At 43.9% G+C, this 15,607-nt stretch overlaps 1 protein-coding gene across 1 annotated transcript in view; it reads left to right on the top strand.

Annotated features, from left to right (window-relative positions):
* The window catches only part of GAD2 (glutamate decarboxylase 2), an 81,123-nt gene that overhangs the window by 8,982 nt on the left and 56,534 nt on the right, over positions 1-15,607 (top strand). The window contains exons 7-8 of the mRNA XM_014868253.3: positions 3,482-3,597; positions 15,066-15,145. Of these exons, the coding sequence (XP_014723739.1) occupies positions 3,482-3,597; positions 15,066-15,145 (196 nt within the window). The remainder of the gene's footprint in view (positions 1-3,481; positions 3,598-15,065; positions 15,146-15,607) is intronic.

Here is a 15,607-nt window from a genome sequence, read left to right as displayed (position 1 = left end):
TTTCTTCAAGAGGTTTCTCATTCCTTTTCTTCTTTATCATGACATTCAATCTTTTCCATCCTGTCATTGCATTCTAAGCTCCATTATTTACACCTCTTCCAGCTGAGAGAATCAACCTGAAACGAGAAGGCCTGCCCTTGGCTCCTGGGTCTGTGTGTGACCTTGGTTTGATGCAGAAAAGAAACAGAAGTTAGGAAGGCAGTGGGAAGAGAGAGTCACTGACCCGTGCAAAAGAAACCTGGTGTGCAGACTGTCACCAAATCAGTGGCAGGAGGGGGTGGGTACTTCCCTAGGGAGAGGTACTCTGAGATGGCCCTGCTGGGGAGGCCAGAGCCACACCTGCCATTGTGTCAGGCATAGCAAAGGCCAGGTCGTGACTCTCTTCAGCAAATCTGATAGGCGAGGGGATGAGGAGAGAGAGAGAAAATAAAGGAAAGGCAAAAAGATGAAATGATAAATGAGCAACAGTGGCCTGAAGGCCAGTGCTTAAAGTAAGTAGCTTTACCTCCCAGATCAGATCTGCTATTTTATTTTATGTTTTTAAAGGTACAGCACATTTTCTCAGGTGCTGAAGGAAAATGTGTTAGTTAAATGGCAAGGAAAATTAACCTTTTTTTTTTAAGTCACTGAACACCAGCTGTGATGAATTTTAAGCTAGCCTTTATTTTGTAGGGAATTCAGGGCTTAGTTTTCCTTTGGAAAACCATCCCCTGTTGAGGGAACTTTGTCATCATTGTCTAGAACTGATGATATTTTAAGATATTTTTCATGAGGAATTAGGTAGTGTTCAGAGATCAACATCATTTCTACCTTTATTCTTCCTGCTCTTATAAGGTTGGTTGTGTGATTGAGCTGTCCCTGAGGGAACAAAGAGCATCCTGGGCTCTCTTTTAATGGTCCCAGGAGTGGGGAAAGAATAGCTTCTCCTGTTGACCCTGAAAAGTTGCCTAAGGGCGCTTAAGCCAGGCCTAATTTACCTGGCTCATCTTGGAACCCACCTGCCCCAGAAAATATACACCCAGAGAAAGAATCCTCTTGGCAGTTCTGCTAAGTCAGGCACGGACTTAGGGCCTGCCCTGCCACCCTCATCAATGATGGAGAATGATCAAGTAGAGGAGACTTAAGCTTGATCACCCACATGCTCTCACGCCAAGATAGAAGCCTTGGATGTCATGCTACAGTGTAATGTAGACATTGTAAAGTGAGGAGAGGACAGAAGACAAGGCCATTGGCAACCTGTTTCTGCTCCACTTTCTACAAGGCGTTACAGAAGGGAGATGGATTATAACATCTTTTTTAGCTAATGGATGGCTTTCTAGGTAGCGTCTAACCTTATTCCTAGTTTAGAGGATCTCACAATTTAATGACTGGGGATAGGAAATTCACACATCTTATGTGCCTGAGATCTGAAAGTCCTGCTGCCTAGGACTAAACATGAAGAGTTAGGTCTGTGACTTGAATATATAGCTCAGCTCAGGTTGCCATACACCTCCATCCATAACATCCAGAGGCTTCAAGCTTCGTGGAAAGTCCTTTGGGACTTCTAGAAGAAATCTGCTTGTGCTATGTCACCCACACCTGACAGCCAGAAAGAACTGGAGCACTCTTCACTGCTCAGCAAGTCACAAAGGATTGAGGGGAAAAAAAGGGAAAGCTTGCTTAGTCACAAAGCTTTTCCTATCTAACAGGATTTTCAGAATGTCTCAGGTCTTGCTTGCGTATCCTTTGCCTGGAAGATTCACGGGAAATAAGAGCAGGCGGGGCTCATGTATCTGTCACATGCCTGTGTTGCACAATGCAGGCTGCTCTGTCCAGAGGCCCAGAAACCTCTTCATCCCTCTCAGGATTGCTGAACCTTTAGACAGAGAATGACTGAGTGGGGAGGCAGAGCTGGAGGCTTCTTGGATAATTGCAGTGTGAAACCTGCTCTCTTTGTGTACGTCTTCCCCTCTTTCTTCTGCCCTCCTTTCTCCCCAGCCTCTGTGAGAACACCTAGGGTAGTAGTTCTCAACTGGGGGCAGTTTTGCCTGCCAAGGGACATTTGGCAATGTCTGGAGACATTTTTGGCTGTCACTACTGGGATGGGGGCATAGTGCTACTGGCATCTGGTAGGTAGAGGCCAGGGATACTGCTAAACATCCTAGAGTTCACAGGACAGCCCCTCCACGAGGAATTACCCAGCCAGGAATATCATTAAGTGCCCGTACTGAGAGACCATGAGCTAGAGTGGAAGACCCTTTAAAAGCTGGTCCCTCCCAGCAGCATCCTACACAGTCAGCCTCTTAGATAGGGTGCCTACTCAGAGCAGGTCTGACCTGGATTCTGCTTGTCCCAAGTCTCCAGGGTCCAGAAGAGGTAGGAATTGGCCTCATTCTGACTGATGACGGAGCCAGGATCCGAGTGATGGAGCCAGCCTCTACATCAGGCTGCCTGCTGCATCAGTGCCCAGGGGTCATGAGGCAAAACTTGTTGCCCTGCGTTGGCTATTCAGCTTGGCTCAGAGAGCCCTTCTGCTCCTCAGCCACCAGAAGGGAAGGGAACACAAAGCACCCACATGTTGGCAGGACCTGGGTGCATCCCCCTTTGGGTGAGAGGGGGAGATAGTACCTTCAATCTGTCTCATGGTCTTACAACTTCCATGCCTGTATATTCATCTGCATTCACAACAATCTGTCTTTTCCCCTGACAGCTAAAATCCTAAACTTTTCAACAATCTTGGAGAAAAGCTCACTTTTTTTGCTTGTCAAATGAGACTCTACTTATAAAATACAAATCTTATGGTATGAAATCCTTGACAGTCTTAGGGCAACACAGGAAAAGAAATTCAAGATGAACTTAAAATTCTCTTAGTTGTGTGTTTTCCTGTAATTATGAAATAAAGTTTTGTTAATGAATACAATTATATTTCAACGATGTCTTTGAGAGGGAAGAATTGTTTGGGGGGAATTAACAGATGACTATGATAAGATGGGCTTGGATGTGTATCCTCATTCTATAAAAATTGTTGAGTTATAGTGCACGTCATGAACAGCAACTGATTTGTCTCAGTCTAAGCGCAAGGCATTGCATGAGCTGAAACAAAAAGAAATGTCTTCTCCATCAGGATATAAGTGGAATTTTCACAGGCTTAATGCAGAATGACCGTACTTGCAAGCTGGGAAGGAAGGCAACAATTTCTTAGTTCTTAAAAGCCTCTTCAAAGGGCTTCCAGCAAGAGCAGCATCAACTGTAGATCCCCTTGGTGACAGACATGGAGTGCGGAGATGAGGTAGCATCTGCCCTGTGTTGGTCCCGATGCTCCTTCTCTGGACCCTCTTAGCTAGTGCCTGAGTCTGAGGATTCAATTCAGAGAATAGTCAATAAGGAGGTTTTCTGTATCCCAGGAGGCCTCTAGGTCGGCAGAAATAAGGAATGTGTCTTGCATGTGAAGTGACATTGATAATGACTAGAAGAGGTAACTGTGTGTTGCTGTGCACTCTAGGTGGCGCCATATCTAACATGTATGCCATGCTGATTGCACGCTTTAAGATGTTCCCGGAAGTCAAGGAGAAAGGAATGGCCGCTGTTCCCAGGCTCATTGCCTTCACGTCTGAGCATGTACGTGTTTCCGTTCTTTCCAAGTTTAAGGGTATATTCTGTAAAGCCTGAGCTGAAGGAATGGTATGTGGAAGAGCTTTATCCCCAGAGGTTCTCTTTCCAGAAGATGCTTTTTGGGAGAAAATGAGGGTAAAATGAGATGTCTTCCTTTCTTTCTGAAATTCAGGAAAACCCTCAAAGAGAAAGCAGAATGCTTTTACCCCTAGTTCCTACACTTCGTTTTTCTGTAATAATGTTGCATGTTGGGGGAAGGGAAGGAGGATAGAGGGTGGAGTGATTATGAGCTCATTTGAACCGTTGATGCTGTACCTACATTACTCAAAACTCCAAAGTATCCTGTTGATGCAGTCTTTCTGTTTTAAAATTCTGATCAGATATTCTACCTCCATGGTGCTTGAACTATTTAATGTTAACCTTTGGCAGATTTAACCAGAAGTTTTATTGCTGTAGAGAAATGGCCTAGTGGTCTGTCACATCCAATCTCTGGGCCAGATCTGCCTCAGCCAAGCACAGTCTCCTGCCTACTGCCAGGCTGCTGGCCAGGCAGGGCGCTGAGAGCTTGGGTATTCTAGGGCATAGTACTTCGTGTTCCTTCCCTGGCTTTCAAAGAGTTAATGCCATTCTCCCTATGACCACCCAGGCATTGAGACAAAGGCCCATCTTGTTCACATAAATTGAGCTAAACAGCTTCAGCCTGCTAGGCTTTCTAGCTTTCTCTCACATGCCGGGGTAAAGCAGCACACAAGCTCAAAGCCCACTGCAGCTGTTTGAGCAACATCTTGGTTCCAAACTCTCCTGCCACGCAGGCCCTGCAATGGACCAGAGACCTGTTCTTGAAAGGCGTATGTAAGCATGACCTGGCGTGTAATTCCTAAGATGGTTCCTTCATGTTCTCTCCGTCAGAGTAGCTGAGGGTCTGGAGGACAGTTGCCTCAAAGAAGATCAAGAAGCTCTCTGATGGTGGGGGAAGTAGAGATGGGGAGGAGAAAGAGGGGTCTATAGGGAGACTAGAGACAAGGGGACATCAGGGGAAGCGGGGAGTCATAGTGGACCTCAGATCGACTACAGAACTTTTCTTTTTCCTGTTTCAACTGATTGTGTGTGTGTGGAGCTTCATAACAGGGAAACAAAAAGAGCAAGTACAGATTGGAAGCCAGTGAATACAATTCACAACCATAGCAGTAGCCATTGGAATTAAAGGAAACTAATGATTTATGTTAAGAAACTGTCTTTAAACATCTTGGTTTTAGTCATGTTTGAGCATTTTATTTTTTTAATGCCCTTCCTCAATTTATAGGGGTAAAATTTAGCAGAGAAGACTGCAGCCTGAAACCACCTGATGTTTTATTTTCCTATTGTGGCTGGAACAAATCACCACAAACAGTGGCTTAAAACAACATGAATTCATTATCTTCTAGTCCTGGAGGTCAGAAATCTGCAATGGGTCAGGCAGGGCTGCATTCCTACTGAAGATTGTAGGAGAGGTCCTTTCCCTTGCCTCTTTCAGCTTCTAGAGGCTGCCTGCCTTCCTTGGTTCCTGGACACTTCCTCCATCTTCAAAACCAACAGTGTAGCATCTCAACTCTCTCTCTCCCTCTCTGTCTGACCTCTACTTCTGTCAACACATCTCCTTCTCTGGCTCTCACTCTCTCATCTCCCTCTTTCCCTTATAAGGACCCTTGTGATTGCATTGGATCCACCCAGATAACCCAGGACAATCTCCCATCCCAAGATCCTTAATTTAATCACATCTGCAAAGTCCCTCTTGCCATGTCAGGTAACATATTCATAGGTTTTGGGGATTAGGATGTGGACCTCTTTGTGGGGGAGGGCATTGTTCAGTGAACCAAGCCTGACACCCCACCAGGAGATAACTTTCCTTTCTCAGCTTCTCCAAGGGTAGAAAAACATGATGTAATTTTTTCCAATTACCATTCTCTGAAGTGGATTTGGATCCTTAAATAATTAAATGTTACTGTAGTTTCAGTCTCGAAAAACCCAGATGATCTGATATTGGGAATCCTTTTCTTTTGGCTTCCATGCTGTTTCCACACCTGAAATGGGGTTGGCTTACCAGCAAGCTGCCCTGTGCTCTCTGGTTTCTGCGTGAGCTTCTGTGGGCTCAAGCTTGATGTAAAATGACTTAATGTTACTCAAAAAGCCCAGGTCATGTGGTCTGAGAATAATTTTGCTATGCCCTCTTTTCTTGATATTGTAAACTTGGAGTCTGTTTCTTTGTTTCTAAGAGAAAGAAAGGTGATTCACATACACAACTGTTTGATTCTCCCTCCTCCTTCTGGTATCTCTATCTGTGCACATAATTATGAAAGAACATTTGAATTATAAACTTTTCCTAAAATACCAAGGGTTCTAACTCTAGGCTTATTTTTGACGGATGAGCTATTTTTCTAGTGTATGATACCTTATATCTAGTTACTATTTGACTGTTTCCACCGCGTTTCCAATACACATAGCTCATTTGATTCTCATGACCACCTTGTGGGACAGGCAGAACAGGGATCGTTATCAGCATTTTAAAAATGAAGAGGCTGCAATTAGCTAGGTAGTTCGAGCCAGGAGAAATGAGTTTCCTGACTCCCAGACCAGCGAGGTCCTTGCCTTGACTACCAATGCAGAAACCAGATTAAAAGATTCTGCGGCGAAGTTTTGTACACCACAGCTCATCAATTAATTTCACGTTTTATACCTTCCCGAATCAAATTTCCATCAAGAGCTTTTTTTGTAACGCGAAGGTGATGCTAAACTGTTCCTCCCCTGCCCCACCAAAAGTGCCCTCCTTGTTATCTGGTAGGGCGGGGCTGGAGGGGGCTTTCAGAGCCCATTTAAAGCACCCTGATGTCTCCTTGGACACTGATCCAAACTATTCTGGACAAATGAGTCCTTAAAAGTGGGTCTTGCCTTTGAAGCTCCAGGTTAAGAGCTAACACAACCCCCGTGTCTAGTTCCTGCTGGGCTCCAGACCTCCGGCCATTCCATTCATCATTTCGGGTAGCTCCTTCCAGCTTCAGGCCAGACCATCTACTCCCTTCATCTCTTTGGATTTTACAACCACTTTGTCTCCACCAGCCCCAGAAATAGGTCTCTCACAGGCTGAAGAAAGAAAATTCCCAAGTCATATCTCAAATGCCTTCCCTGCAGGCCATCCAGTTTCCATCTTTGCAGGGAGCTTTCTGTCCTGAATCCCTTGACCTGCAGGAAGGGTGGTGGAGGAGCTGCTGTGTGGATCCAGTGGGGAGCGGGGAGGCCAATGGCTGAAGCAGGAGCTGCTTCAGGTACTGTCTGTCTTCATGCTCTTTGAGAGTTTCGAAGGCCCAAGAGTTCTGGAGAATCAAATGAGAACCTTAAGAAACACACCTCCATACCCGGGACACAGGAAACTATGTAAATATTAGATAACTCAAAGAAATAAAAACAACACCTTGTTTTATAGATGAAGAAACCCAGCCCCAGAGATGGGAAAAGCTTTGCCCAAGGTTTCCTGGCCAGTCAATGGCAGAATTAGATCAAGAGCCTCAGTTTCCCAATGTCAACACTGCTCTTTCCACTATTGGGTTGGACGACCTGAACACCACTCTCCAGCTGGCTGCTCTAAATTCACTAGCAGCAACTTTTCTCAAATCCTATTTTCCCCATGTTATTCTAGGGCTAATATGATTTCCTGATCTATTGAACCAGGTCAAGTTACTGTCTTTTCTTCTATTCTGAACACTAAGTTTATAACTTGATGTGTTTAGAGTCATAGAGATGGAAATGGCATTGAGAAATTTTGTTGCTTGCAGCATCCAGCCAGAAACTTCACACATTCAGAAAGGGAAGGGTCGTCCTTTGTTTTCTAAATGACCCTTCACTCTCTCTCTATTGCACCCCTCCAAAGCTACCTATCTCTTTTCTGGCCACCAACACAAACTAGAACTTTCCATAACTGATAAGAAGGACAAGCTATTACATTTTCTGTTTGTTCAAATCAATTGCTTTCTTGAAATTTTGAATAGGACTAAATTAAAATAGTATTGATATGAAGAACATTAGAGAAAGTAAATAAGTCACTAAGTTGAAACAAAAGTTAGCATTTAAACTCTGAGTAGACTTCCAAGATTATTTTCCTCCAAAGTACAGTTACAAAATCTCAGAATTGGAAGGGATCTTAAAGATCATCTAGTTCAATACTCATCCTTTGCTGGAATCTCGTCACCTTCACCAAAATTTCAGTGATAGAAATCTTGGCAAAAATTAATATGATGAGTTTTAGGTTCTTCCTTAAAAGTAGATTTAGAGGGAAGCTAAGATCTCAGCTCAATAATTCACATCTCTAGTTCTGAATTCTTTGAAAGCCCAACCCATGAGCTTAATTCCAAATATCTCAGATTACCTCATGTGGCACAAGCTCTTCCAGAAATAGCTTCAGTGAAGCATTTTCCCTTGTATCTAGGAAAAATGTTCTTCAAAATCATGATAGACACTGGGATCTTTTAGGCAAATCACCATAAATTACTCATTCTGCTCTTCACATGCCAGGCCCAGCTCATGTCCACTCTACTGGAACCCATCACCAATGTTGCGCCCAGCCCCTCACGGCCTGAGCCCACTTCTGTGGGGAAATGATTTTCATAATTGCTGTAGAAAGATGGTTTTCACATAACAACACTATTTGAGAGGATTTCAATTCCAAAAATAGATGCCCTTTATGTTAAAAAAAGAAAGAAAGAAAGAAAGAAATGAATAGTGACCCAGGCAGCTTGGAAAAAGACAGCTCTCATCTAATGTTTCCCATTAGACAGAAACTTAGCCTGACAGAACTTTCAGTGAGAGAAATTGTGAGCTAAATTCAGTTTACCTTTAGCACCTCTGCTCGCCTCTGCACACCTCCCTCTTTTTCATTTCAGGGCCCTCAGCAACTCTAGGTTATTTTTTATCTACCCAATCCCTTCAAAACCCACTCTCAGGAAAGGACCTGAGAGCCATGTAAATTGTAAAACCTAAGTATTTCCTCTCCTGGGGGTATTTCTATTGCAGTAGGAGACAAAGGAATGGGGCAGTCAGGCACTGGTGCAGCCACTGGGCAGTGAGAGGCTTTCTTTATGCCTTCCTTCATTCACTCAGTGCTGCCGTGGTGTACCAAGCATAACCTCAGGCACTGGGGAGACAGCAGTGAGCAGAACAGACCCAGTGCCTGCTGTTAAGGAGCATGCATTGGACTGGGGAAGAAGGGAAGGACAAGGAGGGGATGACCACCCTTCCCAGTGCCCCTGAGAACACATTCCGCATTGGGTGACTGACTCTCGCTTGCTCCAAGTGCCAGGTCAGGAGTGACTGGACGGATTATTTTTCTTCGGGTTAGTGGATAAAGCCCATAAGCTCTGGAATTGACTAGAGATGATGGCAGGTCCTCTTCTGCCACCTCCACCTCCACCTCCCAGGGCAGACCTCAGATTGGCTACTTCGTTTCTTCCTCATCTATAAAATGGAGATTGCAATACCTAGTTCACACGGTTCTTGGGAGGATGAAGAAAGATAATACATGTCAAGGGTAGAGCACAGTGCCTGGCCTTCGCTAAGCACTCCATGAATGGCAGCAACATTGCTATTAGAACCAGCCACGCACTGGTGTCCCACCTGGGGAAAGATCTGGGTCCACCCAAGAGGCAAGATGGAGGCAGCACGGAGAGTGGTGAGTCTGGGGGCAAATTATTTCCCTAAAATGGATGTGCCCCCTCTCCCAGAATACCAGAGCAATACTCAAGGATTCACAACCCTGAGAGACTTTAGATCCTCTCTTGTTACTTGTGTGTTTTTGAGGGTTGCCTACATACAGATGGCAAGTGTTTATTTTAAGGCATAAGGTAAATTGACATGAATTTTGTTTGAGGATTTCAAACTTCTGCTCAAGGTAACCAGGGAGACCTGAGGGTGCTATCAGATCAGGTTGCAGGATGGGAGAATAAGAAGGGCCACAACTTTGTGAGGACCCATTGAGAGCGGGGCAATCCGTAGGCATTTCACACACTACACCCACACTTCTCACACCAACTCCGCCAGAGAGGAATTCATCGTTGCAACTGAGCAAACAATGGCTCGGAATGACAGAGTAACTTTGCCTAAATAAAGCCAGGTATCAAACGGTCTCAAACCTCTTGCCATTACACATTTCGTTTCACTCTTCTCAGGATCCTAAAATCATAGAAATATGATTTTACTTTCCACTGAGTGATCACTGTGGCTGAATATATGCTCAGTACTGATGTTCAAATTAATCACCAAATATCTTTTCATGTCAACTTAATCCTGGCACACACCATTCCTTTCTTTTAACATTTACTGAGGGCACAAACTCACAATGCGGTGATTTTAAACTATAGAACTGAGTGTGAGTAATAGCAGCTTCACAGAATTGCCTTGTGTGCAGATCCATATCACCTCGGAATCACATGGAGGCTCTAAGAATGTGGTTGGATGATCCCCACCCCTCCAAATCATAATAATTAGATCAATGCTCCCACCGTCCCTAATGCTCTCAGTCTCATGCCTTCTTACTTTGGATAATCTTACCCTGCTTAAACACAGAAAGCCTGAGTACAAGCACAGTACAAGCTTCTTTGTATCAGATGTTTTAGAAAGCAGAATGCTCTTTTAGGCCATTTGATGGGTAGAATCAGGAGCAAGGACTCCCAGTCTCTCCAAGGCAGGTGTAGCTATCATGTTCGTCCAATCTCAGGATGTAGAGAGGGCAAACCAGTGGGTGTGTGGGAGAGGTGTGGAGAAGGAGGAAGACAACGGGAAGACTATTGGTCCTGCAGTCACTGACAGGGGGGTGGACCAAGGCATGGGGAGGAGTGAAAGAAGCAGATTCCAGCTCATTCATAGGTTGGGCTTTGAGATCTACTTTTTGGGGATCCTTGATGTGTAATGACCCCCAGTGACCTCTGTTTAATGTTCCTCCACACACACTCCATTCACTCTACCCACAAAGGGGAGGAGTGTTGGTACAAAAAGATCGAGGCCAAGGACAATTGATAGACCTTAGAGCTAGAAGATAGAGCTTTTGATTTAATAATAGATAGAAGGGTTAAGAGCTAAGATTTCCAACCTAGTGTGTCCTTTTTCTTTATTTGAAGTCTGGGTTGCTTCTTCCTTCCCCTAAGCAGCTGTTCTGGCTAGAAGGGCCTACAACTGCTTCTTGCTTGGGAAGGATCCCAGCTGAGGCCTTCTGGGGTAGATGCCAAGAAGGTCTCTGGACGTGCTTATAGAACAGGCATTTGATTAGAGACATTGGCATCCATTTAGTCCACCATCCTTCATCCCCAGTCACCAAAGCCACACCTCAACATTGGGATTTGTGGCCAGAGTTTATGGCAATAAATAGTGAACATTTTCCTGGACTTGTTCTCTGAGCATACAGTCAAATTCAACAAATACTTGTTAACTGTATACTACAACAAAGTGTTTGCCCTTATGCAGCCTATGTTCTAGTAAGGGACAGACAGTAAAATAATAAATATTTACTCTGATATCATGTGGTGACAAGAGAGAGGGACGGTCGTGGGCTATTTTACAAGATGGTCATAAAAGGTCTCTCTGGAGGTGATATATAGCAGAGACCTACCTTGAACAAGGGAGGGAGCCATCTAAATATCTGCAGGATGGTTTTCCAAGAAATGGAACAGCAAGCACAGAGGCCCAGAGGCAAGATCAAGTTAAGCAAGCTCACAGAAGATGAGGAAGACTGCTACCACCAGATAGAGAGAGGAGGGGAGGAAGGAGACAAGGTGAGAGAGGTAGCTGGGGACTGAGGGCTGTCTTAATCATCTCTGTGTCCCCTGAGCCAGCAGAGGCTTTCCCTGAAACCCTGTGGTCCTCTAGGGAGTTGAATGTAAGTTTCAGTTAAATATCTGGATGTGACCAACAATAGCTTGAAAGAATTAATGCAGCTTTCCACACTGCTTATCTAAATCGTAGTAGAGGCAGAGAAACAGACATGTCAAGAGACTGAAGTGGCTGGTCCCAGAGCTTTCTACCATTCTCCTTACTCTCCCACCATCCCTAAAGGCAGGTAAGATTGATCGTCCCCATTTAAGAAGGAAGGCGCTGCCATGCACCCTCCAGACATGTGGCTGGATGGAATGGCGGAGCTCATGCCCCTGGCCCAGCCTGTGGGCTCTCTTTCTCACGCATTCTTACTCTGGATACTCTCATCCCACTCCAACCCAGAAAGCCTGCTTATTTTTTCAATTACAATTAGTTTATGTCTATAAAATCCCACACTTATTTGCACGTATTTTAAATGTCAGCGGAATCATGTAGCCTGTATCTAGATTACTTATGATTTTTTTAAAAGATAGAGAAATTAATCTTCCATCAACCTTGAATTTTTAATTTAGTATAAAATAAAAATCATATGGGTTCTAATATCTATTACCCTTGAATAGAAATATGTTTTGGTTCTAAATAAGCACTAGATTCTATCAGGAGTCTATTGTTATTTTTCTAAAATCAGGGTGGGGGAGGTAAGTGGGCTGTTCGTTAGCTCATTCCCCAGCTATTCTGTTGATGAACATCTGGCTACAAGAGTCTTGATGATTTGGGGACACATCTGAATCCTTGTAGCTTCCAATGTTTTTTCATAGTTTCGCCTTCTGAAGCCACCCAGAGCAGTCTATTGCTCTACTCCCGCTTTAACACAGCCCTTCAGATATGAAGGCCACCCATGCCATGTGTCCTTCATGCCCTCTGCTCATGACCAAGCATCCTCTGGGCTCTCTCTAGACACCTGGTTTCCAGGCTCCTCAGCATCCAGGAGGTTTCTGTTCAGATGCTGCTCTGCTCTGATTCATCAACAAATGGTTCCATGAAACATGGTGCCAAGGATTAAAAACGATTCTCCAAGTGTTGTCTCACCAGCAGAGAGACATGCCATTTAAGCTTTCTTTACTTTTTCTTCCTCATTAGGTAGTGCCTTTTTTTTCTCTCTAGTTCCTTCCTCTCCATGGGTCCCTTGCTATTTCTGGATAGCATTTAGCTATTTCCCTCCTCCTTTTCCTGAAAATAATAAACAGATGCAGTGTTCGGTACCTAATTTTCTTTTTCATGCCTCATATCACCTTTGTTCCCCGTCTTGAAGCTTTCTATTTGGGCATGTGTTTTTCTTTAAATATGTGGCCTTTGGAACGGTGATCAATTATCCTAGGTAATTGCTCCTCATTTGAGATTCCCTATTCTTTCTCATTAAAGACCAGACAAGACTACTTCCTCTCATTGACCAGGTGCGCCAGATCTCTTACTTATCCCCAATTTGCCATTTGGCAGTTTAGTGCTTACGAGCTTGTTCACTCAGGGGCCTAATTTGAGTAGCTTGTGCTTGCTCAGTGGGGCAGCTGGCTCCTCTGTTCTGTGCCCTCCTGGCAGTGACAAAATTAGCACCATTTTCCCCTGAGCTCCTCCCCTTTGGGGTGGCCCAGGGATCTGCTAACTATGCAAGAGAGAACGCTTTTTTTTGGTGGGGGAATCATGCATCTTTCCAAACCCAATTAAGCTTTCTCTCCCAGTTTCCAGGTATCTTGGTAAGGATTGTCCACTTTGTCTTTCTGAGCTTGTAAAATGAGTCTAATGGCTCTTTCTCATTACTTCTTAGCTACACTGGGCTTTTTAAATGCCTCTAGTCAGTGCCTCATTTACTGGTTTACATTATTTGCTGCTGTTATAAATATAATTCCTTCTGGCTTATGAGACACACTCCTAAAAATATGTGTTAACAGTTCCTATGCTGCCTATTTAAGATTTCAGATGAGTCAAAAGTGGGCATTCAAAAAGAGGTACTCTCTGGAAGCGTAACTTAAAATTCCGGTCAGCAACCCTTTGGAGATGTAAATTGAGGAAGCGGCTCTCTCTTTGGACAGCTTAATGATCTGTAGTTAATAGTAAGAGGCTGCTGGGCAGATGCAGGACAGCTGGGCTTAGGTTAGCCTTTCCCAGCTCTCCAAATTGCACAGTGATTACAGCCATTGAGATTCAGAATCCTACCCAGAATCAATAACCAAAAGCACAAACAAGGATTTAGCAGTAGCTTGTGAGTGTGGGCTTTTTCCACATGCTGTTCTGCCCAAGCCAGGCCCTGACACCTCCTGAGCCCACCCCAGGATGGGCAATCACCCGCACAACAAATAGCCCCTCCAGCAAGTCTGGGAGGGAGTGCTGGATTTAAGGCCAATTTCTCCTCCTACTTAAATGCACACAGTTTCACTGAACTTGAGAGAAACTGAGTGTAATCTCTTGGAAGCAGAATATAAGTCTGAGAGCCATACAATACATAGCTGCTGGAGGCAGTTGATGTGTTCTTACGCCTTATATGTGAAATTGGCTTGGATTACTGTGTGTTGGGGTAGCAGGTCCATTTACAATTTTTAGTCTTGTTATCTTCACTCAAAAGCCCAAGTGAATTCAAAACAACAACAGAAACAAACAATCCTATTTAAAAATGGGAAAGGACTTGTATAGACATTTCTCCAAAGAAGACATACAAATGACCAATAAACACACGAAAAGATGCTCAATATCGCTAATCATTAGGGAAATAAAAGCAAAACCATAATGGGGTATCACCCCACACCCGTTAGAATGACTATTATCAAAAAACAGAAAATAAAAACTGTTGACAAGGATGTGGAGAAATTAGAGCCCTTGTGCACTGCTGGTGGGAATTTAAAATGGTGCAGCTGCTATGGAAACAGTATGGCAATTCTTCAAAAATAGAATTACCATATGATCCAGCAGTTCCACTTCTGGGTATAAACCCAAAAGAATTCAAAGCAGGGCTCAAAGAGATGTTTGTGCACCCACGTTCATAGCCAAAAAGTGGAAGAATCCAAGTATCCATTGGTGGATGAATGGAAAAACAAAATGTGGTGTATATATACCATGAATATGATTCAGCATTTAAAAGGAAGGAAATTCTAACGCATGCTACAACCTGGATGAAACTTGAGCATCTTATGCTCAGTAAATAAGCCAGTCACAAAAGGATAAATACTGTATGATTCCACTTATATGAGGTACCCAGAGTAGTCAAATCCATAAAGGTAGAAAGTAGAATGGTGGTCGTCAGGGGCTGGTGAGAGAGGAATGGGGAGACGTTGTTTAATGGGTACAGAGTTTCAGATTTGCAAGATGAAAAGAGTTCTGGAGATGGATATAGTGATGGTTGCACAACAGTGTGATTGGACTTAAGGCCGCTGAATCATATACTTGAAAATGGTTAAGATAGTAAGTTCTATGTTATGTGTATTTCATCACGATCAAAAAAATAAATAAAATCCCAAGTGAATGATACCATCTTCTTTCAGCAATCCAGGCTTTGGAGGGACAGGTTAGAAATAAAAGGAGAAAACAATAAAACAGCTGAGGGTGTGGATCCTGACTTTACATACAACTAATTACAAATGTGCTTTTTCTCACAGAGTCATTTTTCTCTCAAGAAGGGAGCTGCAGCCTTGGGGATTGGAACAGACAGCGTGATTCTGATTAAATGTGATGAGAGGTAAGCACGAATCTGCAACCCTTTTTGGTTAGTGACTTGCAAATTCCACACACCTACCTTTTAGTCCCAAAACAGGGATGACTGTTGGGCAGCAACCCTACCTCCATCCTGGCCACTGCCATTCTCCGTTTCTCTTTCACATGGCCTCTTGCTTGGAGTCCTGGGACCTTGCTCCTCAATGCCATGGAGCCTTTCCCATTCTTTGAATCAGAACCTTTGTTAAATCAATCAAAAAATTCTGCACCAAGAAGGTGCAGAAGGATATTCATCACCTGGGCACTTAAGCAACAACCAGCATTCGAGCGCTGATTTATGGAGGTGTCATCATTCTAGGCACCATGGATTATGTGAACTTGGTGGAGTGATTACAGCAGGGGCGACAGGAGGTAAATAATGCCCCAGCAACTCATCAGCTTTGTGCTGGATCCAAAGAGCTCTCTTAGGGAAAATCCCTGTCTTAAT

The sequence above is a fragment of the Equus asinus genome, chromosome 29, assembly GCF_041296235.1.
Source record: "Equus asinus isolate D_3611 breed Donkey chromosome 29, EquAss-T2T_v2, whole genome shotgun sequence".
Taxonomy (NCBI): domain Eukaryota; kingdom Metazoa; phylum Chordata; class Mammalia; order Perissodactyla; family Equidae; genus Equus; species Equus asinus.
This window is presented reverse-complemented; position numbering and strand designations above follow the sequence as displayed.